Source organism: Hydra vulgaris, chromosome 05 (assembly GCF_038396675.1).
Source record: "Hydra vulgaris chromosome 05, alternate assembly HydraT2T_AEP".
Taxonomy (NCBI): Eukaryota; Metazoa; Cnidaria; class Hydrozoa; order Anthoathecata; family Hydridae; genus Hydra; species Hydra vulgaris.
In genome coordinates, this window is record NC_088924.1 from 39,226,333 (window position 1) to 39,252,256 (window position 25,924).

The following is a 25,924-nucleotide window of genomic DNA, read 5'->3' on the forward strand; positions in this document are numbered from 1 at the left end:
AAACCAAATAACTTAGGAACAAAACTTCAAATTTGGTCTAAATATTCATTGTTAATAGGTCAAAAACATTCATCAAAATTATAAAAATAGCTTCTTCCAGTATTAAACAAATGCTCTTATTGTAACAAAAATAGTTTTTAGATCATAAATAAGGGGGTTCCATACAGTTTTTGGCTCATAATTTTTAAAAAAACGTTATTAGAACCTTGATATTGGTGAATGACATAGGTATATTTTAAATGGACAGTCAGCGAAAATTTTAGAGCTATAGCACAATTATTTTATGAAATATATTGTTTGAAGTTGAAGCAAAAGTTAGAAAAACATATCATTGAGAAAAACACAAATATTCATCAAGAACATAATTTAAAGTTTAATACGCACCAGGAAGATAAGGATCTGTTACTTCTTTTTCATTTTGAATGTCTATAAATCCTTTCTTAATCTTCCTGATTGTCTTTCTTCTCTTTTTACCATCATCTGATGCTTTTTTTTTTCTACATCCGAATACTTATTCTATCTTTTTCAACTGAACCATTTTAAACACATACACCGCATTTAGTACTAAAGTGATTTAAAACTGTGTGTAAAGCACCAGTTCCATCATTAAACTGAACGGTTGCAGAATAAACTCCAATTTCTAATATTTTACACTCAACAAAAATATTTTTAGGGCACTTACTCCAAATTATTTGATTTATGCTTTCATCTGAGTTTTGTGTTTGACCGTGAAGACATTTAAATAACAGCTCATCTTCCGATAGACTATTAAAGATTGACTTTATAATATCATGAATCCATTTTGGTATATTGATATGACTAATAAAACTTTTTCCTATTGACTTGTATTTTTTATACATACACCAACTGTTAATACCTGGTGGACAAAATTGATGTCGATAAGATTCATCGGTTAAATGAGTACAATGCCAAAGAACTGCAAGAACCGATATATTCATTGCATACAAATGATCAATATTATCTCTAATAGCTTTCCCATAAAAATTTTGCATTGAGTTAACAGTAGATTCAGTCAGCTTTCCCTTTCCTAAAAGCGAGGCTTTTGTGCCTTTATATTCTTTTATTTTGGCACATAGCCTGGTCCCAAATCTTTTTTAAATGTGTCTGACACATTGTAACTTTACTGGTGTCACATCAAATTGTAAATAAGGATTTGAATCAATACTTACTAAAAAGAAGAGGTGTCTTCATCCCCTAAGTATTCATGGTAAATCAAATTATGTGTCTGTAATGATCTACTAAATATTTCAACTGTTCCGGCTCCTTCCAATGAACCAGATAATCCTTTATGATTTATATTGCAATCATGGCTCATTAATTATTCATTATATTTAGGATTTTTTAGACTTAAACTTTTTATATTGCATTTACGACAGTGTTTTGACATTATATGCACATCAATACATTTGCCATTATGGCAGGCTGTTACAACACCATTTAGTGATACAAGTCCGCGTTTTTGCCATGTGCCATCGATCGAAATACGGCAAGTTCCATAATTCATAATCTTTTAATCTACATCACATTGATCAAATGCTAACTGTGCAACTTTTTCCATGGTCTTATTGGCAGCTGCATAATAAACTGCATGAAGCTCTTCATTGATATTACTTATTTTACTCTTCATTTTACTCGGTGAACATACTTTAAAAGTGAAAAAACTAACATTAGCTTGACAATTGTTACATAATAATATTAATTTGGAAGCTAGTCCCATGCGTGAACTAAGTTTGTTCCATAGTGTCACGTCTCTAGAGTCACATTCAGAACATATAGCTGTTTGCTCTATGAACCTTTTCAACAATTGAAAGTCAATCAAAATTGAATAATCGTTTTCATCAGTCGGTGAAACTTGAGTTGCAACTTTTACTTCTCTTATAGTTTTTTTATTAGGAAAACTTGCGACCTTTTCTGAAATCAAACTTTTCTTAGCTGTAAGTTGAGTTTCTCTAAATTTATATTTTATCTTTCTTTTACGATTGGATGAATTACCCATTCATTTCAAAAATATTAATAAAAAACATTAAACTTAATTTAATTATTCGCAATACATCTTCTTGTAGAACAAAGCAAGGACCTAACTACTTGATAGTAAACCAGTAGTATAATGAAATGTGCTTGATGTTTTAGGGTATGTATTTTAGCCTCCTAATAATTTACAGAATCAAAAAAGCAGATACGATGTAATATGGGAAAAGCACAAATTTGCGTTTGATTAGTGATATAGTTATAGTGACATTGAAAAACTCATTTTTTTTAGAGGAAAAAAACCATTGCTATAATGTTGCTAAGAATTTTTTTTTTACATATTTGTAAAAATTTTTTTAAATTTAAATACCTAGAATGAAAGAGCGATAAATTCTAAACAAGAAACAGTTTTAAAAAAAATTTGAAAAAAAAATTCTTATGCACTTATTTTCTATAGAAACCAACTTAAGGTATTTTACTTTTGTCCCCATATTGGTTTCAGATTAACTTGACATGACCAATTTTAAAAGAAATAATTATTTATCCATATATTATTATGGAAAATCTTCAGAAAAAATAACAATACTAAAAAACTTTTTGTTCTGTTGTTATGACCCTAAAATAAAACAATAAAAGTTAATGGTATTGAATTTGTGACGCTATTTGTTGAACCGTAGACTAAATTCTAGGCATGAAGTAAAAGTTGTATTAAATAATTTGCAATCTGCACCTTTGGTTTACTAAGAATCCAGGTTTTTAAGATATATTATCTTTCCATTGCAAAAATTAAAGACCTAACTGATATTGAAATTTGATTAAGTCTTACAATAAGCACCACAAAATCTGAAATAACAAACATTTTGACTTAAAACTTTGGCAAAAAAGTTAATGAAACATATTTAACTACATATTGACAAAATTTTATCAAAATCTAATATGGTCGAGTGGAGACGATTTCGAAAATTAGACCGTTTGGCGTGGAATGACCAAAAAATCAAATGAAACACAATATTTATCAGCGATAATTATTTTAATTACAATAATAAGTGGCTATAAATTCGCGCCGTTATTATTTCCTTAAAAATAGATTTACGAATACATAACAAATAAGTTTGAAGTTTCAATTTATAAATAACGCCTCAAGAGGATATGAAAGCAACTTATTAAAACTAATAAATGAAATATTTCTTCGTGAGTTATACAATTTAAAACGTGTTTGCTATTACAAAAAATTAAATCAAAATAAAAATCTTTTCGAAGACTGACTTTTAACGAAAAGAAAGTTATTGTATAAATTCTATAAATGTATATATTAGTACCTTAGTAAATAATAGTTTTATCTTTCTCATTTTTTTATTTTTCTGTAGTAAGTATATACTTTTAAAATTATATTAATAAAATAATTATAAATGTAAAATATCCAAATGAATCATTAAGATAATGAGCTGAAAGCTGTTAAAGAATATTTTTCTTCCCGTGTGTGAGTGTTACCTTTGCTTTTAGTTTGAATGAAAAGAATTGACTTAGTAATAATTATTTTTTTAACTTTTTGGGTGCAAATATAAGCAACAAACAATAATACTCCTTTAGCAGATCTAAAAAGCATGTATATAACTGTAAAAACGGTATTAAAGGTCTCTTCTCCTTCTGACAACGATGATTTACTTATTTGAACAAAACCAAGTAGCTCAATTACTCCAAGTATTAATGTAAGTTTTAAAGCTACCCTCACAACATTAACTCGAGATGTTCTTCCCTCCCCAAATATTTTGTTGCTTTTTTTCTCTGACAATGTGATTTTATAAACGGTAAATAACAAACATACTAACGATGTTAGAATAATAATTACGATTGGAATTATAAAAGAGAAAAGATTCGCATAAAATCCTTGAATCCAGCATATTCCATCTCCATAGCCAATATACGCGACACCAGTTTTTTCCAAAGTAACATTAATAAACAAATATATTGATGGTATAACATAAATTACAATAAAATATTGAAATAACTTTTTCCGTTTTGAAAATTGATGGTTATAAGAACCAAACGTAGCAGCCACGTCAAGGGCTAAGACAAGGAGACTATGGTAAGCTACCAATAGAAACCAATGTAAAAGTATGGAGAGTACTTCGCACCATATTCTATTTTTGTTGGCTTGCATTGAAATTAAAAATGTAAAATCAGCAAAAAACAAGTTTATACATAAAGTCGTTAACGTCACACTAGACCATGTTCTTAGTTCTTTAAAATACGTGTAAACACTTATAATAGCTAAATAACATAGTACACTTGCTGATGTTCCAATTTTTGATATAATATTCGCAACGTTCAAAACATTATTTTTCCATTTCAAAACAGTATTGTTGTCATTTTCTTTACATACTCCAACACCATTTGCAAGTGGGATGTATTCATTTGGGAGGTAAGTAAAACGTTTACCGTTATAGTAGTAGACAATGGTTTGATTAGATTCTAAAGTGTATTTTTTGATTACATTGTAAAGACACTGTTGTTGTAAATGAAAAAGTTTGCAGTAGCTGATATATTTTTTTTCTATTCCAGACGGTGCAATATCGATCCAGAGTACTACCTCCTCATCAGTTATATTAGAATAAATGGAGTTGAAAGATGATGCAGAATAATTTTTATCAAAAACTTCGATAGTTTCTGGTTGCGCACAAATCCTTTTATTTTTATAACTTCTGGTTAAATCAAATCCATACATTTCGGTGATTTCTTGATTTTTTATCGACGAAATTAACACCGAAGTTGCATATCGGAAAATAGTCGATTGATGTTTTTGAAAATATTGTAGTTTTTTGTATGTAAAAGCTTCGTTTGTTCTAACAATAACTTCGTTTGCTTTTTTTAGTTTAATCGAAGAGATAATGAGGGAGGAATTCATTGTTTCCAAAAACATTTCATTTAAAATAGATAAATTAGATGTATCATTTACAAACAAAAATAACGAAGGTTGTTGTGAAAATAAACAGTCATTAAAGCTTTCTAATTCAGCATTGTGCAAATAACTATTCCAGTTACATTTTAAGAAGGAAGAGTCATATAAAATTAAGTTATTGTTTTTATTTTGTTTTTCACTTCTTTCACATTTATTAGAAAAAGTGTCAAAGGTATATCCATCGCTGCATTTGGTAGCGATGTAAGGAGAGTTAAACTTATATGATTTTTTGACTTTCGATTTATCGTTGATATTAATTAAAACAGCCCAATTCATTTCCACCCAGTTACTTGAACCGAAACTAGATGTTTGTCGGCATACAAAATCATCTTTATTTAGATTTCCCAGATAATTATTAGCACATCTATAACAGTCAAAATTTTTATATATCTTTTTGTATATATTAAGTCTTCCCGAATATGAATTGCATAAGTTGTAATAAGGATGTCCAATTGGACAACTTTTTACAAAGTCTTTTTGTATGTCCTTTAAACTACAAGGTAGTATATATTTTTCAATGTATTCATTTTTTTCTATATCGATAGAACAACCTTTGTACTTTTCTAAAATATCTATCCATTTATTTTTACTTTCAGGGTTCATGGTTGTTTTTAAATCCTTTCCAGATATTATTCCCGAACATCGTATTGTCAAATTAACCTGTTGATAGCTTACAAAATTACATTTTGCACATGCAGCATTTCTATAAAGTAATTTATTAGATCCTATGACTGGAATATTTTGAAACAAGTCTTGAGTACTTATGTTGGTACATTGATTTTTATCTTTAATATATGCTTCTTTTAAACACGAGTGAACCATCATATAACTCGTACTAAAGTGACCTTGGTTCAAACCAATATATGCTAAACTTTCACACACTGCGTCTGTAACAGTTTTTGATGTATTTACAATTTTATCCATATAGTCAAATAATGGCAGTCGGTCATTTTTGTTCCAATAAATGTCAATGCAGCATGTCTTATATAAAAAGCAAGTACTGCTACAGCTGCAGCACATTGGAAAACTGTTCGACTGACACAGGAACTCTGATGTGTCTATATTCCATAATAGGTTTGAAATATTCCAATATGCTTTTAGAGGAAATTGATCATTTGCCAAAAATCCTGTTTATATATATATATATATATATATATATATATATATATATATATATATATATATACATATACAGATCAAGTAATATAATATAATAAATATAATACGTAGTATCACTGTCTAAGTCAGTGCGTATCACAATCACGGACGCGTTACGCCCTGTGGGGCTTATTAGCATGATAAAGAAATACCGAATGTGTGTAGTTTATTAAATTAATTTCTTAGCAGATCAATGATACTTGTGGTGCTAACAATCCATACACAGAATTGGATAAACCTAAATATTTGAAAAAATGTACCAACCACGGTACGGCACTCACGTGACGACTAGTAATTACTAGTACAGAAAATTTTTCTTAGTGTCTGTAAACAATAAAAATCTTATAATTGAAAATAACCAAAAAGAAAATTTTGGATTTAAAACAAAATACGCCCACCATTTATTCACAGCCTAGAAAACTTTGAAAACGATTTATTACACTTGATTAAAACAATAAAGTTTCGAAATTTTTTTTTTTAATTTTTTTTTTTTGGTGCTCCAAGAAGTCCTAATGTTCTTGTCACAGAGCACCGCACAAATTCCCAACTTCCTGTGAAATGATTTTTCTATAACTTGAATTTTTTTATGTTTAGACATTCTTCCTGATGAACCTACTGACGGTGAAACATTATGTAGAAGATTAAAGATAGTGTTTTTACAAATTTATATATATATATATATATATATATATATATATATATATATATATATATATATATATATATATATATATATATATATATATATATATATATATATATATATATATAACAATATTTCCAAAAGGAACTCAAATTAGACATTAATTATATAAAATCGAACCCTAATATTAGTTTTTGCTGATAAGACAAACAACATATACCAAATTGCCCCAGATAATCACTATAAATTACTGCGCGGTAATATATCTAATAATTACGCAAAAGCCCCGAAAAACTTAGAAAACTCAATTAATTTAGAAGGCCTAAACATTGCTAAAACAATTAATTTAGAAGCTAGAATTGAATCAGTCGCACCAGTGCAAGCGTTTATCACACTAAAAGATCATAAACCAAATTCTGAAAATAAACTCCCTTGTAGGCTACTAGTACCTTCAAAAAGTGAACTAGGGCACGCTAGTAAAATTAAATTAGACGAAATAAATAATATTATTCGGAAAAAATTAAATTTCCAAAAGTGGAAAAACACCACTGATGTTATAAATTGGTTTTCAAAAATTAGTAATAAAAACGAATGCACATTTATACAATTTGATATTAATGATTTTTACCCCTCAATTACAGCAGAAATTTTAGATAAAACAATTGAATTTGGAAAAACCCACACTGAAATTACAGACGAAACTATTCGTCAAATTAAACATTGCAGAAAAACTTTACTCTATTCTAATAACGAGACGTGGAAGAAAAAACCACGCACGAATGCTTTGATGTAACAATGGGAAGTTACGACGGAGCAGAAATTTGCGAATTTGTAGGGTTATATATTTTAAATTCCCTTGCTAAATTAGTTCATTTTAATCAATTAGGCTTGTACCGCGATGATGGCTTAATAATGATGCAAAAAAAATCAGGGCCTCAACTTGACAAAGTCAGAAAAAATATTATAGAAGTTTTCAAAAACATTGGCTTCCAAATTGAAATAAACATTAATTTAAAAATTGTGAATTTTCTTGATGTCACATTTAACCTCTCAGAAAATTCTTATAGGCCTTATAAAAAACCTAATGATGAATTATCATATATTAATGCAAATTCGAATCATACCCCTCAAATCTTAAAACAAATTCAGATTCCAATTAACAATAGACTAAATCAAAACTCTTCTAATAAAAATATTTTTAACTCTTCCAAACGCGTGTATAAAGACGCTCTTAAAAAAAGCGGATTTTAAAATTTCAAGCTAAAATTTGATACAAAAATTGCAAAAAAGCGAAACAGAAATAGAAGTATAATTTGGTTTAACCCTATAGCAAAAATATTTCAACAAACATTGGAAAAGCGTTTTTAAAATTAGTTGACAAACATTTCCCTCCCTCTAAAAAATTGCACAAAATTTTTAACAGAATCACTATTAAGGTAAGCTATAGCTGTACAAAAAATATTGAAAGAATTATAAAAAGGCCATAATTTTGCATTGGTTAATGAAAATGAACTCCTCAAAGAAAAAAATACTTAAAACTGTAACTGCAGGCAAAAACTTAACTGCCCTATGAATGGCAAATGTTTATCTAAGAATATTATTTACAAATGCATTGTTTTCTGACAAAACAACCCTGACAAACAATATATTGGCTTAACCAAGGGCAAATGGAAAAAACGTAATGCCAACGACAAACAATCTTTTAAACATAAAAAATACTCAAAAGAGACTATGCTGTCTTAATATATTTAGCAACTAAAAGAAAAAAATATCAATTTTAAATTAAACTGGTCTGTCCTAAAAACTGCACCTGCCTATAATAACGTTTCCAAAAAATGTATACTACGTTTACAAAAAAAATTTGAAATTATGACTCATTTAGATCAAGAAAATTTATTGAATAAAAAATCTGAATTAATTTCTAAATGCAGACGTGAAAATAAATTCCTTTTAAAAAATTATAAAAACAAATGATCAGTCTAAAATTTATCCTAATTCTAAAGAATTCTTTTCATGATTTTTAATTATCTAATGTAGTTGATGCAACTTCCTGGTTGCAAAACCCTACGGCTATTAAATAATTAGTTATAACAATTCCCAGCTTCCGGTGAAATAATTTTTCAATAACTTGAATTTTTTTATGTTTAGACATTCTTCCTAATGAACCTACTGATGGTGAAACACTATGTTGAAGATAAAAGATAGATAAGTGTTTTTACTAATATATATATATATATATATATATATATATATATATATATATATATATATATATATATATATATATATATGTTCTAAAAGAACAGAGCAATAATAAATTAGTAAAAACAAATATATATATATATATATATATATATATATATATATATATATATATATATATATATATATATATATATATATATGTATACACTAAAAAAGAAAACCTAAAAAGTCAATTAAAATAAACAATTTTTCCTAAAATATAAAGTTGTTTTTTTTTAATTTTTATTTTGACTATATTTAAACATAAATAAAGTATATTAATAAGGAAGAGACCAATAATGAAAAAAAAGGCAGATGAAGAAGAAGGGAAAAAGTTTTTTTTGCGAATTGTTAAAAGAATTAAAAATTACTAATATTGGTTCGCCTGTAAATAAATGAATACTTTGATAAATGCTAATTCTATGTAAATTCATAAATATTTTTTTTTCGTCTTTGCACCATAATTTTAGTTAAATTTTATTCATTTGTATAACCATAGTCAAGAGAAAATGGTTGATTTCAATATAGGGGAGAAGTGGGACGCGGTAGAAGTGGGACAGCCTGAAATTTCTAATTAGGAGTAATGCCTAAATACTGTTATTTAATGTACACAATTAAATTTTTTCCCCTCTATTTAGCAGAAACTGCTTTCTTTCCCTGCATTCTCTAGAAGCCCTAATTTTGAAATGTACCTTAAAAAGTGTTTACATTGGGGTGAAGTGGGAAAGAAAAAATAAATTTTTATGCCCTGTTTCTTCCCGTCGCCATTCAATTATTTTGATAAGTGAAAGCTCTTGAACATTTTCATGTCAATTTGGTGATTTTATGATTTTATCAGTTTCTATTTAATAATTTTTGTTAAAATGTTGGTTTAAATTTATTTTTCCCACTTCTACTCACACTTATCCCACTTTACTCTAATGGCACGGTTTCTCTAAAAGCAAAATCTTATATACTTAGTTATAACTGGCTGGAAACCTAAGGGGATTGAATCGATGCCTAAAAAGAAGGTTGTAAAAACTTTAAAACTTATTAACTTTAACCTTAGTTCTTATAAGATTGTCATATACCATTGGTTGTATAAGAAAATTAAAAAAAGAAAATGTTTTTATCTCTTTGCTGTTACAATAGAATCCCGTTAACTCGGACTCTGAAGGGTATATATTTATTGTCCAACTTAGTGAATGTCCGAATTAAGCCAAGCTCTCGTTAAGTCGGGCTTTTCGAAAATATCCGACTTATTGAGATTTCGAGACTTATCGAATGTTCTTCGATATACAATAGTTATGTACACATATATATAGACCAATATAATCTTATGTGAAATATATACTTTTGTATATAAAATATATACTATAAACAAAAAAAGTCCAAAATTGATGTTTGTTTCAGTGACTCGCCCAACTCTTTTTCAAACAGCTTTGAAGCATTCAAAGCTACTCTTCCAATTTCATCACTCTGAGTAAACATCAAAAAAGTAACAAGAATATATCAATTGCTTTACGAACTTTTTCAGTCGTTGGCTTTTTCACCGTTTCATCCGAGGTTTCGTTTCCTTTTTCTGCTTGCATTTCTTCTTCAACTACCTCAATGATATCTTGAAGAATATCTTCATTTGTCATCACTCCTCCAATTATCAAAACGTCATCATCAACTGTTAACAAATCTTCGTAAGTAAAATCTTCCGGAACAAGATCCTCTTCATGCTGATGTAACTGATCAATTAAATTTTTTAATGTATGGACGTATTCTTCATCTTTGTCTGGTACTCCTACTCCTTTCTTAAACCCTGCTTTGCAGAAGCAGTTAAGAATAGTGGTTTCTAAAACTTCATTCCAACAATGAACAAGCATTTTCAAAGCATCAAGTATGGAGATTGAAGGCATTTGTTTTTGGTTATCAATGGCATTTATGATCTTGTTATTTATATTAATTTGGTACTTACGTTTCAATGATTGACTGAATCCTTGATCCATCGGGTGCAAACGATATTTTAACAAGACAATATTGTTGGTAAGGTTGCTTCTTCCAAGGATCGATTGTTTTATTAGTAACATCTTGAATTTCATCTATGAAAAATAAGAAAAGCAACTTTGAAATCAGCACAAACTTTATCAGATTTAGGACTTTATTTGCTTTTCATGCAGTGCGTGGTAATAAGCCAAATTGTGGTAATGACTTTAAACAAATTAAAACAAAAGAATTGGATTGATAATTTATTGGTTTAGGGGCGATAGAATAGAATTGCGAGTTCCATGCTTAATAACATTTTTTTAGACAATTGACAATAAAAAAGGTAAATATCAATGAAAAAATAAAATGATAAAATGCCTGATATTGTTTTAAACGATACATTTTTTTTCCCGTCTATCTAACCATCCAACGGATGCTTGAAAGTTGACACAGCCAAGTTCTTTTGAAAAATGCAAAACTTTGACTTTGAAAATGGTTCCAGACACAGGATCGTTTTGGTGTCGAGTGTTTAAAAGCCACATATAACATCCTTTATCCAAATCCTTATTTAGGGAGACACGCATCCGCACTCCTTTCGCAGAGGTTTTATTTTTTTCGACTTCTGAATATATTATGTTTTTTTCTTTTGACCACCCAGACAATATTTGCTTTGGAATACCATATGTCTTTGATATAGATGATTCACCTTTATCAAGTTTTTTTAGTATTTTTTATTTTTCTGTTATAGTTCTACTTGGTAGCTTTCTTTTAGCAACTTTCAAAATTTTTAGTAAATAAAATATGATCAAAGTATAAACGAATCGAATATATCAGTGAAAATGTTTAGTTCGTTAAATTATGTTTGACGCAAAGGTAATTAATTTTCGAAAGTTCTAAGTTTTGAATTTCAATTAATATTTTCGAATTATTAATGTAATGGTTATTAACAAATAGAATTTAATGGAAGCTTAACTGAATCGAAAGATCTCCGTAAAAATGTTCAGCTATGTTTAATTATATTTGTAAAAGTATTTAATTTTCAAGCATTTAAAGTTTTAAAATTTTATTGAAGTATTGGAAGTTTTGTTATTATATGCACTTATATGCAATTTAAAATAAAAGTCCTAGGAAAGCGAAGTTTTTTCCCGAAGGGACCTCAAAAACAGTACAAGTTAGCAAATGGTTTGACTTAACCAGGATACAATTTAAGCAGATGATTTAACATTAAATTGATAGAGAATATTCAAAGGGAATTGAAATTCCGTCCGACTTAGTAAAAGTCCGACTTATTCAGGGTCCGAGTTAACAAGATTCAGATGTATATAAAAAATAGATGAAAAAAACGCCTTTTATAAAAATTCTATAAAATTTTAATATCGAATTTAATGTTGCCATATATATTAGGGTGCTCCAAATTTTTTTTTCTCAAAATTACTTTGCTCCCCGGGTGTTTTCCCATTCTTTTCAGTATTTAAAGTGAAAAAAAAAATCATATTTCAAGATTTTAAAATAACTCTAAGCCTTGCCACAATGACAAAAATGTTTGTCACATTGTTTAACATTGAAAAAGTAACAAAAATTGTTCGAAGTGAATAATTTTTGTTACTTTTACTTTTTGTAGAGTTATTAAAAGTTGAATTTAAGCAATCAAAATTTAGGTGTAAACAATGATCTAGCCTAGCTACCATGATATGATAATGTTAGGCCTAAGAAAAATACTGATCCAGTCGTATTCGGAAAAACAATTATGAAAGTTTTTTCATAGATTTTTCAGTGTTTTTTTTCTGAAATCTGGTACATTGCGCCGGTGTTGTTACATCACTTGTAACATATATTGTTATTGTGCTTCGTCTCTTGTTAAATTATTTTCAAAGTCTGTGATGAGTTTTATTGGCCTCTCGGCTAAATAATTGACAACTTTTGCGTGACATATAAACATTGCCGCTTCTTGAAAATTATTGTCGGTTTCCCACTGCTTTGGAGGCAAGTGCAACCAGGCTGTTTCAATTCCAAGTAAATTAAACAGGAGCCAGGATTTCTTGCCAGTCAAAAGTACCAATTTTGTTGAGGATACTAGCTGTGGGAAGACAGGAACACCTTTATCTAGTGGTTTGTCTATTTTTGCTTTGATAAGTTGTCTGGCATTTTGTTTTTCTTCCGAATCTGACACCAAATTTGAAAAGAGCAAAAATGTGGCTGTTTCTTCTGCCAGATACCACATATGCCTGTTCAATGCTGAAATTGTCGCTCCAGCTACCTTGGAGTCAACTTTCTTGAAAATATGTAGATCATGCCATAACTGAAGATCATTTGATGGTGCATCGGCTGCAGAAAAGGCGGCTAACTACGCTTTCACATAAAATAGGGCATTGAATGTGCAAATACGACTTTTCCATTTTTTCAAGATCATAAATCAGCTGATCACCAAAAGCATACATTTTAGCACTGTATATAACAGTTGCCATCCAGCGTGCATAATGGTGTGCACCAGACTTGAGTCAGTGCACTCCACGAGGAGGCGTTTCTCCTAGAAGTATGAACACAAATTCTGCACATTCTCTGTAGTCATCACGAGGCATGCTGTTACCTTCTGAGGCCAAAATTTGTTGCAAGAAATTAACAACATTTTCCTTCTGTTGCTTGAGACGTCGATCAGTAATATTCAAAATTTTGAAATTCGATTGTTGTTTGGCATCCCAGCCACAAGAATACCTAGCCGTTCAGCATCCTCAGGAACAATTTTCCCATCCCATCGTAATATTACGTACTTCGGGGAAACAAATGAAGTTTCAATTGGCATTCTCTATTCGAAGTTTTTTAGCAGCCGGCCTACTGCTTGTTTTTGATAAAGTCACACACTTCAAGTCAGCTCCACTCTCTGCGAGTATAGCCGCCATAAAGGTCGTTCTTTTACCAGCTGATAAATTCAAGCGATCCGTCATTGTTGAAACTTTGTCATTTTTGAAAGGATTTCTTGGAAGATCCAGTGTAATTTTGTCTTCTCTGTCAGGTTTGGTTTTCTTTGTTACAGTATCAGCTTCCTGACATTCAAAATCTTTATCTTCTCATTCGTCTGAACAACATGTAACACTAATACCCTCTTCTGATTCCATGTCTGACTCGGGGGAGTCAACACATGTCATTTCAGGATTGAAGCTCAGCGTTGCTGCCAGATTATTTTGACTTCTGAGTTCTTCAGCCATTTTTCCTGCCAATTCAATTCTTGCTCTCTGTATTTTTTGAGAAACTTTACGTTTGTACTTTTTGTCTTCTGATCCCAAAATAACTCTTTCCTGAGATTTAACTGCTGTGAGAAATTCAACATCTTCTTTTTTTTGCTCATTTTCACGAAACCGGTCCATTTCTATTTTGTTTTGAGCATCTTGGTGAACAATATAAAAGTATTTTTTCATATCCTCAATAAACAGTTTTTCCTTTGCTTCATTTGGTTGACATCGTTTTTTCTTCTGGAGTGTTCTATAAATATTATAGAGATCCAATATTTTAGCTTTAACTTTGTCTTTGCGTTGTATTGAAATTCAGCTTTATCCCATTGATTTTGAATTTCCACTACAACTTTTTCAGCTATAGCACCATTACAACTGACATGTTTGGTTTGTTTCATCGGCCCGTCCTTCAAAAAGAAAAAGAAACGCAACACATCTCCCTTTGAAGGAATTCTTGTTGGTAGTAATTCAGGTAATGTTTTTCCTATTAACCAAATGTCAATATCTTTCCTGAGGACAGGTCTATTCATAATCGTTTTTAACAGTTCCTTTAAAACTAATGGTTCCGTATTATAGTGTAATATATACACTATAAAGCGCAAAAAAATTAGAAAAAGTTTAAAAAAATATTTAAATTAGTTTAGAAAAAGGACTAACATAACTTTTAATAAGAAAATTCAGAGAGCTGGTGTCAAGGCATATGTTTATATGTATATATATATACATACAATAAGTATGTATATATATATATATATATACATATAAACATATATATATATATATATATATATATATATATATATATATATATATAAATATATATATATATATATATATATATATATATATATATATATATATATATATATATAAGTATGTATATAAATATACATATAAACATATATATATATAAACATATATATATATATATATGTATATATATACATACATATAAACATATATATATATATTTATATATATATATTTATATATATATATGTATGTATGTATATATATATATATATATATATATATATATATATATATATATATATATATATATATATATATATATATATATATGTATATATATATACATATATATGTATATATATATATATACATATATACGTATAAATATATATATATATATAAACATATATATATATATATATATATATATATATATATATATATATATATATATATATATATATATATATATATATATATATATATTTATATATATAAACTTAATAAACATCGTGGCGTTCAAAAACAATTATAAAACTATAATTATTTGCGAGCGTGGTTTGGTTTTTTAATCTTTGGGCTCGTGGTTGTTAAGCAAGAACTTATTTTCGTGACGGCGCTTAGAAATAATTTCTGTTTTTTTATTTAATAATTTTTGCGTACCTTTGTATGATATTATGCAAAGTTTTTCATGAAGGCAAAGCAAGCATTTTTTATTACGTTGCTGTAGGCGGGGACTTGTTTAATTATTGACCAAGTTAATTTTGGTGTTATTTTTAAGTTTTCTTTTATCTGCCATATATAATTTGAAAGGGTGGTTGAATTTTTCATCTTTTTGTTTGTGAATGAGTGTTTGTGGTTAGCCCATCTTTTCTTCCATTCACCTTCTGCTAGGCCAATATATACTTTTTCTGGGGTGTTAGGGGGGGGGGGGATACTATACATTTATAAATAACATTAGAGGCTCTACATTTTCCTTTTATAGGGCAGTTTTCTTTTTTTATGCAATTGCAGGGTGGGTATTCTTTTGGTCTTTCTGAACTATCTTTCTTGTTGTGGCTTTTTATTATACTTTCGATATTTTTGGTGCAGCTGTAACTCAATTTGATGGTGTTTCGATTGAATAGTTTACTTAGGGGGTGGGATGTTGGAAAATGTTTGTCGATTAAGTTCAGGAAGATATGTCCGACATTGGTAGAGACGCTTTTACTGTAAGGGAGGTTAAACCATATTATATTTCTTTTTCTTGTTTTTTATCTCTTTTTTGGGGGTTATACTTTAAATTAAAATTAGTGAAGCCATTTCTTCTTATGTATTCTGGTATAGATAAATTAAATGTTTTTTCATTCAAAGAATTTTGTGATAATATGTTGTTGATAGAGATGGGGATTTGCTTTATTACTTGCAGAGGGTGGTTGGAATCAGAGTGGATGTACCTAAGATATTCATTTGGTTTTTTGAAAGGTTAGTAGGAGCTTTTTTCTAAGTTAAAGGATACATCTAAGAAGTTGACTTCGGGTAGGTTTGTTTGGATCTCTATTTTAAAACCGATCGTTTTTATAACTCTAATTATGTTTTTTCGTATTCTATCAATTTATGATCCAGTTTTTTTACGAAGTATCATCAGACCATCGTCACGATATAGTCCAACGTCTTCTTTATTTATTATTTTAGATAGTGAGTCTAATATATATAGGCCCACCAGTTCACAAACTTCTGCACCGTCAAAGCAACTCATTGTGACATCAAAGCAGTAGTGTGCTAAGTTTTTCTTCCATGTTTGGTTTTTAAAAAATAGCAAGGATTTTCTGCAATATTTAATGAATCTGATGTTCTCTTCGCTAATATTTGTGTTTTTTTGCAAACAGTATTGCATTACTTAGTATTTCTGATGTAATAGTAGGGTAAAAATCGACAATGTCAAATTGAATAAAAACGCAATGTTGTTTATCTGGTATAAATTCAACCACCCTTTCAAAGTATATATGGCAGATAAAAGAAAACTTAAAAATAACACCAAAATTAACTTGGTCAATAATTAAACAAGTCCCGCCTACAGCAACGTAACAAAAAAATGCTTGCTTTGCCTTCATGAAAAACTTTGCATAATATCATACAAAGGTACGCAAAAATTATTAAATAAAAAAACAGAAATTATATCTAAATGCCGTCACGAATACAAGTTCTTGCTTGACAACCACGAGCCCAAAGATTAAAAAACCAAACCACGCTCGCAAATAGTTATAGCTTTATAATTGTTTTTGAACGCCACGATGTTTATTAAGTATATTTTTTAACGAAAAAAACAATGTATATTTTACCTGATGATTGCAAAACGCATGAAACTTTTAGTAGTAAAAATCATGTAGTTATTTTTATTTAATCTCGTCAAGAAATCAATTATATAGCTCTTATATCATTCATCGAGCACTCTTGCTGAATATATGCTCACAGCAAAATTAAACTTATATATATATATATATATATATATATATATATATATATATTTAAACAACTTTAAAAAGTATTCTACACAATAGAGTGCTCAATGTTCTTAAAAGAACAGAGCAATTATATTAGTAGTAGAAAATCACTTAACAAAAATTTTTTTCATTTAACACTGTGTTTCTTGATCTTTGTTGATAAAACACAGTGTTAAATGGAAAAAATTTTTGTTAAGTGATTTTCTACTACTAGTATATATATATATATATATATATATATATATATATATATATATATATATATATATATATATATATATATATATATATATATATAAAATATATATATATATATATATATATATATATTTATTTTTTTACATATATATATATATATATATATATATATATATATATATATATATATATATATATATATATATATATATATATATATATATATATATATATATATATATGTAACAACAATACCTTTATAGCTCATGATAATAAACAAAATTTATTTATAAATATTTTACCTTGAAATTTTATAAAAATTAAAAAAGCGAATAGCATTTTTTTCACTATGAAGTTTGTTGATGATGATGCCAAACGATACCTATTAACAGTTAAATCAACATTGTTATTTTTTAAATGATAATTGTATTTTAAATGATAATTATATTTTAAATGATTACTACTTTTTATTTTTATGACTAAAATAAAGTTAATAAGTTTGAAAAACTCAACAGATTTTTTTTTTTATGTAAATATTTGTCATTGTTTTTGTTTAATTAATAATTTCAGTTATAGATATACTAAACATGCTGAAAATTGTATTATTTAAAAAAATAATAAAATTGAAAATTATTTAATTTAAGTATATTGAAAGATGTAGAGGTTTTCAAAATTTTTTTACATTCCCCCCTCAAAAAAAAAAAAAAAATAGTTATTAAGATAAGTAAATTTAATCAATTATCAATATTGATTTGATTGGTTGAATTATTAATATAATTCAAGAACAAAAACTTTTAAAGCAATATTCAAAGACAAAAATAAATTATGTAGTTGTAAATAATTGACAATAACAACTTTAAAAACTATAAGTTATTAAAAAAATAGTCTTTTTTTTCAACTAACATTAAGTTCCTTAACTGTAATTTTGTAAGTTTTTATTTTTATGTAAAATAATATTAGATAGACTTAAAATTTAAAAGATTATTTTTAAACAGAAGCTACAAGAAAAAAATTGAAAAATATACATAAATTAATGGTTTTTTTTAAAAGGGGAAAGGAGGGGAGGGGGAATTGATTAGACGACTCATACTCAACTTTTTCTTATGAGATACGATGTTGTGACGAGGGTAAAGAGGGAGCGGGTCAATACGGTTAAAAATTGCGTCACGTAATTTATGGACAACTCTTTCGCAAAGGTATATTGAAATTGTAACCAAAAGGTAATATTCTGAAACAAAACCTAACATTAAAAACAGAAATTACAACATTCTCTTTATTTAATAAAAATAATAAAAATAGTAAGAAAACTAAGTATGTCTTGTCATTAAGCGTCTTGGTAAACTTTGTAAATATAAAAAATTAAAAACATTGTGCGTTATATAAAATAATACCTTTGTTTTAGGAAAGGTCAAAAATTTAGAGTTTAGATTGTGAAGTTAAAATAAACATTGAAATATTTTTAATATATACTGAAGAAGTCATTTATTTATTTCTCAAAGAAAATTTCAATCAACAATAAAGAAACAAAATAAAAATAAAAAACAACAATAAAAACAAAAACAAAAAAATTTCAAAACATTTAAACTTAAATTAATCTTTTCCTTATTAAAAAGAATATAAACTGGTGTATATCAGTGTATATTCTGCTATTATACACAGATGTATATCAGTGTATTTTTATTTATAATTGAATAATCAAAATTATTTCGCATAAAATCAGAATTAGTTTTACAGTATATCATTGATCAATAATACCTGCATAAATATTGCCATAAATTCATTAAACATTGTTATTGTTTTATGTTTAATTATTTGTAATTTATTCAATTCCAGTAAGCTTAGTAAACAATGGAACGTGTAAAACAGCTTATATTAGATATAACTCTGATTGCGCGTTCTTGAATATTAAATTTATTTCTATTAGTACTGCACTGAGCAATGTTAACGTAATTAAGGTAACAACAAATAAAGGAGAAATATAAAAGTTTAAAAAAAGATAGATTTGGAGGTTTTGCTCGAGAGATTTCACCTTCCAGATATTTCACATGATCTGACCACGTTACATTACGCTAGCAAATTTTAGCAAGGGATCTATCTTTATACCGAGAGATTGCAATTCCTCAATATTAAATTTTAATTTAAATGTTTGTTGGTGGGCCATGGCGGTTTTTTAAAAATCGGAAGAACTGTTGTCAATTTTCATATTTTACTTGGTTTCGTAATTTAAGAAGCAATAAGTGAAATATTATTAGTTTCAATTTGTTTTGTTAGATTTCTTGATATAACTGGCCACAATTTTTAATATGAAAAATCAAATTTTATCTGATATCTAGATATTATAGTCTAAAAATACGAAAATTACATTAAAAGACGAAATTTGACTGGCCGAACGGACAGTACACGGGCCTTACGTTTACATTAATCGATAGCTGTGTGTTTAATCTTCAGTTTAAACGATAAAATTGCCCGTGGTCACATTACCATCGCAATAATTCATACGTTTTGGAAAATATTGTTCCGGCTCTGAACCACTATAAATACTTAAGCCGAAAGATTAATGAAAAGTATAATATGAAACACATTTATTAGCGTATATTTACAAAAATTAAATCATGTTTGATCTTAACTTTCTCCTTGGAAAAAGCATTTTTTTAAATTTATAAAATATTATAAAAAACACAAATTTTTATATAATTTCTAAGGATAATGATTAAGGATATTTAAATTATTTTTGATTCAAAGAATAGTATTTACATTGTATTTTATAATATATGCTATTAAGGAAATTAATTGTTAAATTAATTTCCTAAATTCAATATTCTTGAGGAATAAAAATAAAAATATACGCATTGCAGTTAAATTAACATTTTCTGGTATTAACACTTTTTCATAATAGTTATTGGTAAGAAAGAATTAAGAACTTTTTTTTTCATATGTATTATTTTACAAGCATTTTAAAAAGTACCTTTTAGAAAGAATTTATGTGTCATTTACTTTTAATGAATTATATAGAATTAAATAAACAAAATGGTTACAATCCATTATGGCGGTATCGGAATGTAATTGATGGGTTATTTAGCGTTAAGACTATAACCTGTTATAGTCTTACAGAATTATTCTTAAAAGCTGTTGTCCATACTTTCAAAACTATTTAACAAGTGCTTACTAAAGTCTTGTTTTTCATCCTGCTGGAAAAGAACATCTGTTATCCCTATTTTTAAAAGTTCTGAATAGCGATCTGACTCGTCTAACAACCGTTCCTTTAGTCTTCTTCCTATCTTAAGCAAAGTTTTTGAGTCTTTAATTAACAAATACGTAATTTCTCATCTTGAACCTAATAACTTACATTCTGATCATCAATATTTTTTCGATCTTCTAGTTCTACTGCTGATTTGTTAAAGATAATAACTAACATGTTTTATCGTGCATTAGATAGATGCGGTGAGCTTAAGGCTATTGTTTTCGGCATTTCTAAAGCTTTTGATAAATATTGACATGCTGGTCTTCTACATAAGCTCTCTTCTTACTGTGTATCAGGTAACATCTTTAAGACTATTGAATCATTCCTTACCAACCATACTATAAAAGTTGTCCTCGATGGACCGCACTCTTCTTTATTTCCTGTAATATTAGGGGTTCCTCAAGGTTCCGCCATTTGCCCTATACTTTTATAAAATTACATAAACGATCTTCCAGAAATTCTCACATCTAAGGTAGCATCATTCGCTAATGATACTACCATTTATTCTTCTCTTGATTACAAGCCAACACTCTCTGATTGCTTGGAGGGGGCATTTAAGTTTAAAAATAATCTCACTTCTGCTACAGTATGGGGCTCTCAGTGGCTGGTGAACTTTAACTCAGATAAAACTCAACTTTTTTCAGCTAATCGTTATCATAACAATATAGATTTTCCTATGTTTATGAATAGTAATGTATTAATGCAAGGTAATTGATAATTCATCTACCTTTTATCTTCTGGGATTAACTCTTACTTTTGATCTTTCTTGGAAAAAAATTTAACACTTTTTATTTAAAAGTATTTAATATACTTTACTGAGATTTTTTGTTTTATTTGATAGCTTATTATTTGTTAAATATGCAAATATTTAACAAATGATGGGGGATTTTTGTCTTCTGCCGTTACATCTTAACTAAAAAGTATTGTGAACAACTTATAATGAAATGGACGAATAATATTGAAAAACAAAGAAACAAAAAAACAAACAAACATCAAATCCATTGCAAAATATACATCTACTGAGATTGCATCCCTTTTCGTGCTCGCCACTTTTTTACTCCTGATTCAATTCTTCATCTCTATAAATCTCAAAGCTGTTCTTGTGTAGATTACTTTTGTTGATTATCTGGAGCGGGATTTTGAATGATGCCCTTTCTCTTTTAGACAAAGTACGAGAACTTATTTTAGGTTAACATAGTTAAACTTCTTTTGAAGCTGCTCTTGCAGTCAAACTTTAACAACTGTCACATTGTCGTAACGTTGCTTCTCTTTCTCTTTTCTATAAATACTATAGGGGGTGCTGCTCTAAAAAGCTACCTTTTCTTGTGCCATCTACTAAAATTCGTTTTTCTATTACTTGTTATTCAATCTAGTCTCTCCTTTTACTTTGACTGTTCTTAAGTGCTTCAAAAATTCCTAATTAGCTAATTTTTTTCCTCGAACATTAGTTCTTTGGAATTCGCTTCCTTGATCTTATTTTCTGATTCATATAATTTGCAATCTTTTAAGTTGTCTGTTAATTGTTATCTTGCTTTATAAACTTCATCTTTTCTCTTTTAGTAACTTCCGAATTTTTTAGTGGTTGCTTGCTGCCTATTTGGATGTGGAGATGTTTAAAAAGAAAAAAATTCCATGAATTATTTTAGTTATAACTGTAATATCATTAATGCAAGTGTTATTTCTTTATTAATTTCTACATTTTAATTTCTAAACAAAATTTCTAAACAAAACATGAAAAAGATGTTTGCTGAATTAAACGAGCTGTATATACTCAGTAGGCACGCGGTATAGTGTATATACTCAGTCCATACAGTATAGTGTATATAATGAGTATATCAGTAGTGTGTATAGTGTATATACTCAGTAGGTACGCGAGAGTCGTCCGGGGGACTTACGTTTCACGTACGTCCACACGTTCGTAACACGTCCATACATCCCTATGCACCGGAACGGATTTCCGGTACATAGGGGTGCACCGGAATTCCTTTCCGGTTGAAATTACAATATTTCAGGCCGAAATGCTGGAATTTACTTCTGTTTTTTTCAAGACATTTAACACAGACTGTGTAAATTAAATTAAAAAACCATCGTCTTACAGGGCCATGAACAACTATAGGTAAATCTAGGCAAAAAATACAACGTTCTTAACTAACACAATGTAATTTTGCTCGCTGTAATGAATTGTGTCAGGATTTCTAGTGGTGCAAAATAAATTGCTATACAGCTTTGGGCAACAAACTAACACTTTTTTCATCAAAATTGCTACCTGCCTTTGAGAATAGTCGCATTTTAAATGTTACTTAAATCTTGAATAATTAAAAAGTATATGATGCCTAATACTGTAAATATTTTAATTTTAACCTAAATGGAAAAATAGCAAAAAATAAGAAATAATTTAAATATAAATATATTGCAGGTTACAACTTTTAATAAATAAAACATAACAAACAAATAAAAACAAAATATTAGATTTAAATGAAACAGGAATCAAACTAATGAAATAGGTTATATATATATATATATATATATATATATATATATATATATATATATATATATATATATATATATATATATATATATATATATATAATATCAGTCAAAATTAATGAAATAAAGTTAAAACTTAAATAATTATTAAAGAGATAAAAAACCGACATACCTCTTATCGCAAAAACTTACTTTTTCTTTATTTAAGTCAATAAAATAATAATAATAAAAGAAAATTTGAAAGAAAAAGTTCTTATCTTTATGAAAGTTCTCAAAACAAAAAAATAATGAAACAAAAAATTTTAATTTTCATTATTTAGTTAACTTGTTATCGTGTGATTGATTAATAATTTATATTTATGTCTACTTAAAAAGCATTTCATCGCTGAAGCGGAGAAGGTGTTTATTCTGTTTTTTATTTTATTAACTTTGTATATATTTGTAGTTTGTATATATTTGTATATTGTATTTTGCTATAGAATTGGCCTAATAAAAAGTAATCATACAATACTTGCATTAAAACTTTATGATCGTATTTCTTTAAATATTTACCATTTTATTTACGTCATTTAAACGATTTTTTAATAGTATTTTTATTATAGTATATTATAGTATTTATATTATAGAATTATTTAGTATTATAATACTTTTGTTTTTAAATTTTAAAAACTTCTATTAAAGTTCAATCAAATTTCATTACTTTAATGGAAGTCAAAATCTTTAAAACCACCTGATAAAATATTCCGCTATTTTATATTCCATCAAACGAATATTACAATCACTTTTTTACTTACATGATTTTTTACAACAATATTTATAACTATAATACGTTATCATGTCATAGTTTAGTTGTCTTATATATGACGTAGTTTGTCATATACAAGACAACTAATAAGCAGTCATATTGATCTAACTCTACTTATTTAATTAGTTGAAAGGTCTGGTAATGAATTAAATAATTAAAACATTTCAATTGAGATATATAAGAAGTAGACGTAAAACAGGAGTTTGACGCAACCTAGTTTTTTGCAACTAGGAGTCAATTGGCCGACTCAACTCAGGCCATAGAGCTTTATTTAATGATTTATTTAAAAAAATTCAAAAGCTTCATTAAAAAACCTAGCTGCATTTCAAAGCAATCTGTCATTAACGTTAATGACAACAAATGCTTCATATGGGCATTATCTCTGCAAGATACCTAAAAGATAATAAAATTATGTTGACCTTACAATCAAGTACAGTTCGGAAATTCGAAGTTTATATGATATTATATGATTATATGAAGACTAATTAGTTATAATTGCAGCGATTTAATTGCAGCAGGCATAAGAAAACTGAAGACACTTGCAATGTAAATGTTAAAAAATAGCTAAACTATTTGTCACAAACACCCTGCATATTGACTTTTAGTGAACTACACTAACCATATTTTATATTGTTAATATTAAATTAATATTTAAAACTGAGTATTTATTTTTTATAGCTCAAGGTTAAAAATTTATTCCTATTTTACAAATAAGTGCGCATAATAATTTCGTTCAAATTAAAAGGTAAAAATAATATAAATAAATATTTGATTTTTATTTAAATATTTAAATATTTGATTTTTATTTATTCAGTGAAATAATTTTCTTTTTTTTTCCTTCTTTGAAAATACTAAAATAATAACAAAAAAGTTCATTTAAACAATAACGGTTCCATGTGTTAAATAAAATTAAAAAAAACAAAATAAAAAACTATATTCCTTAAGCAAATATCTTAACTTTAAACTAGCCTTTTTATAAAAGCAAAAAAAGTCGTCGATTTTGAACTAAAAAATATATCATAAAGAATAGATGGCCGCAGCTGGGTTTTCTTTTGAACAATAACTGCCGTTTAGTAAATGCAAAAATCAGAAAATTAAACAATCTTCGAGTGGCATTTAGAAAAAGGAAGATGAGGAAATATAGAAAAACACCTTCAAAATACCAACAATTCTAAGACATATTATGAATAAATTAAATATAAATATATAACTAAAACATATACTTTATGTTTATTTAATATACAATATGTTTATTTAAAATAAAAATAGTCCAAAGTTTTTTTAATTGAAAAAAGTTATGTAGATTTTGAGGATAAGTATTTTTGAAAAACAAAATTTGCGTAATTTTGACAATTGTATAGCCATTATGAATTGTTCTAGCAAGCTTGCATTCATCTCTAGTAATTAAATGGATACATTTTTGAGTAGAGTAAAACATTCATGTTTCAATAATAAAATAAAAAAAATGTTTAGAAGATTTGATTTTTTTTTAGACTTTAAGCCACGGAAAAAAAATTCTGGCCCACTGTGGGATGTCATAAGATACTTTACTAAAAAAGACAAAACTAATCTCAAACTCCTAAATGATATCAAATTGTACGTCTCTTTAAAAAAAGAACTACAAGTTTGCACCTCAATGGTTTTAAAACGCTTATGAAAGCAAAAAATTTAAGCATACAATACAAAGTCAACGTGCACTCGTTGACTTTGTTTAAACCTAAAGCTGAGTAGAACCATTTCCATCGGGCAAACAGTGCTTGATAACACATAGCATCTAATTT

At 27.6% G+C, this 25,924-nt stretch overlaps 1 protein-coding gene across 1 annotated transcript; it reads right to left on the reverse strand.

The window, feature by feature from the left end:
- Positions 1 to 3,137: 3,137 nt before the first annotated feature.
- LOC136080848 (uncharacterized) lies at positions 3,138 to 23,619 on the reverse strand. The gene is made up of 3 exons (XM_065798157.1): positions 23,511 to 23,619; positions 17,910 to 17,989; positions 3,138 to 6,075 (listed from the first exon to the last, which is right to left on the reverse strand). The coding sequence occupies exons 2-3, from the start codon at positions 17,944 to 17,946 to the stop codon at positions 3,422 to 3,424; spliced, it is 2,691 nt and encodes an 896-aa protein (XP_065654229.1). The 5' UTR covers positions 17,947 to 17,989; positions 23,511 to 23,619; the 3' UTR covers positions 3,138 to 3,421.
- Positions 23,620 to 25,924: the final 2,305 nt, after the last annotated feature.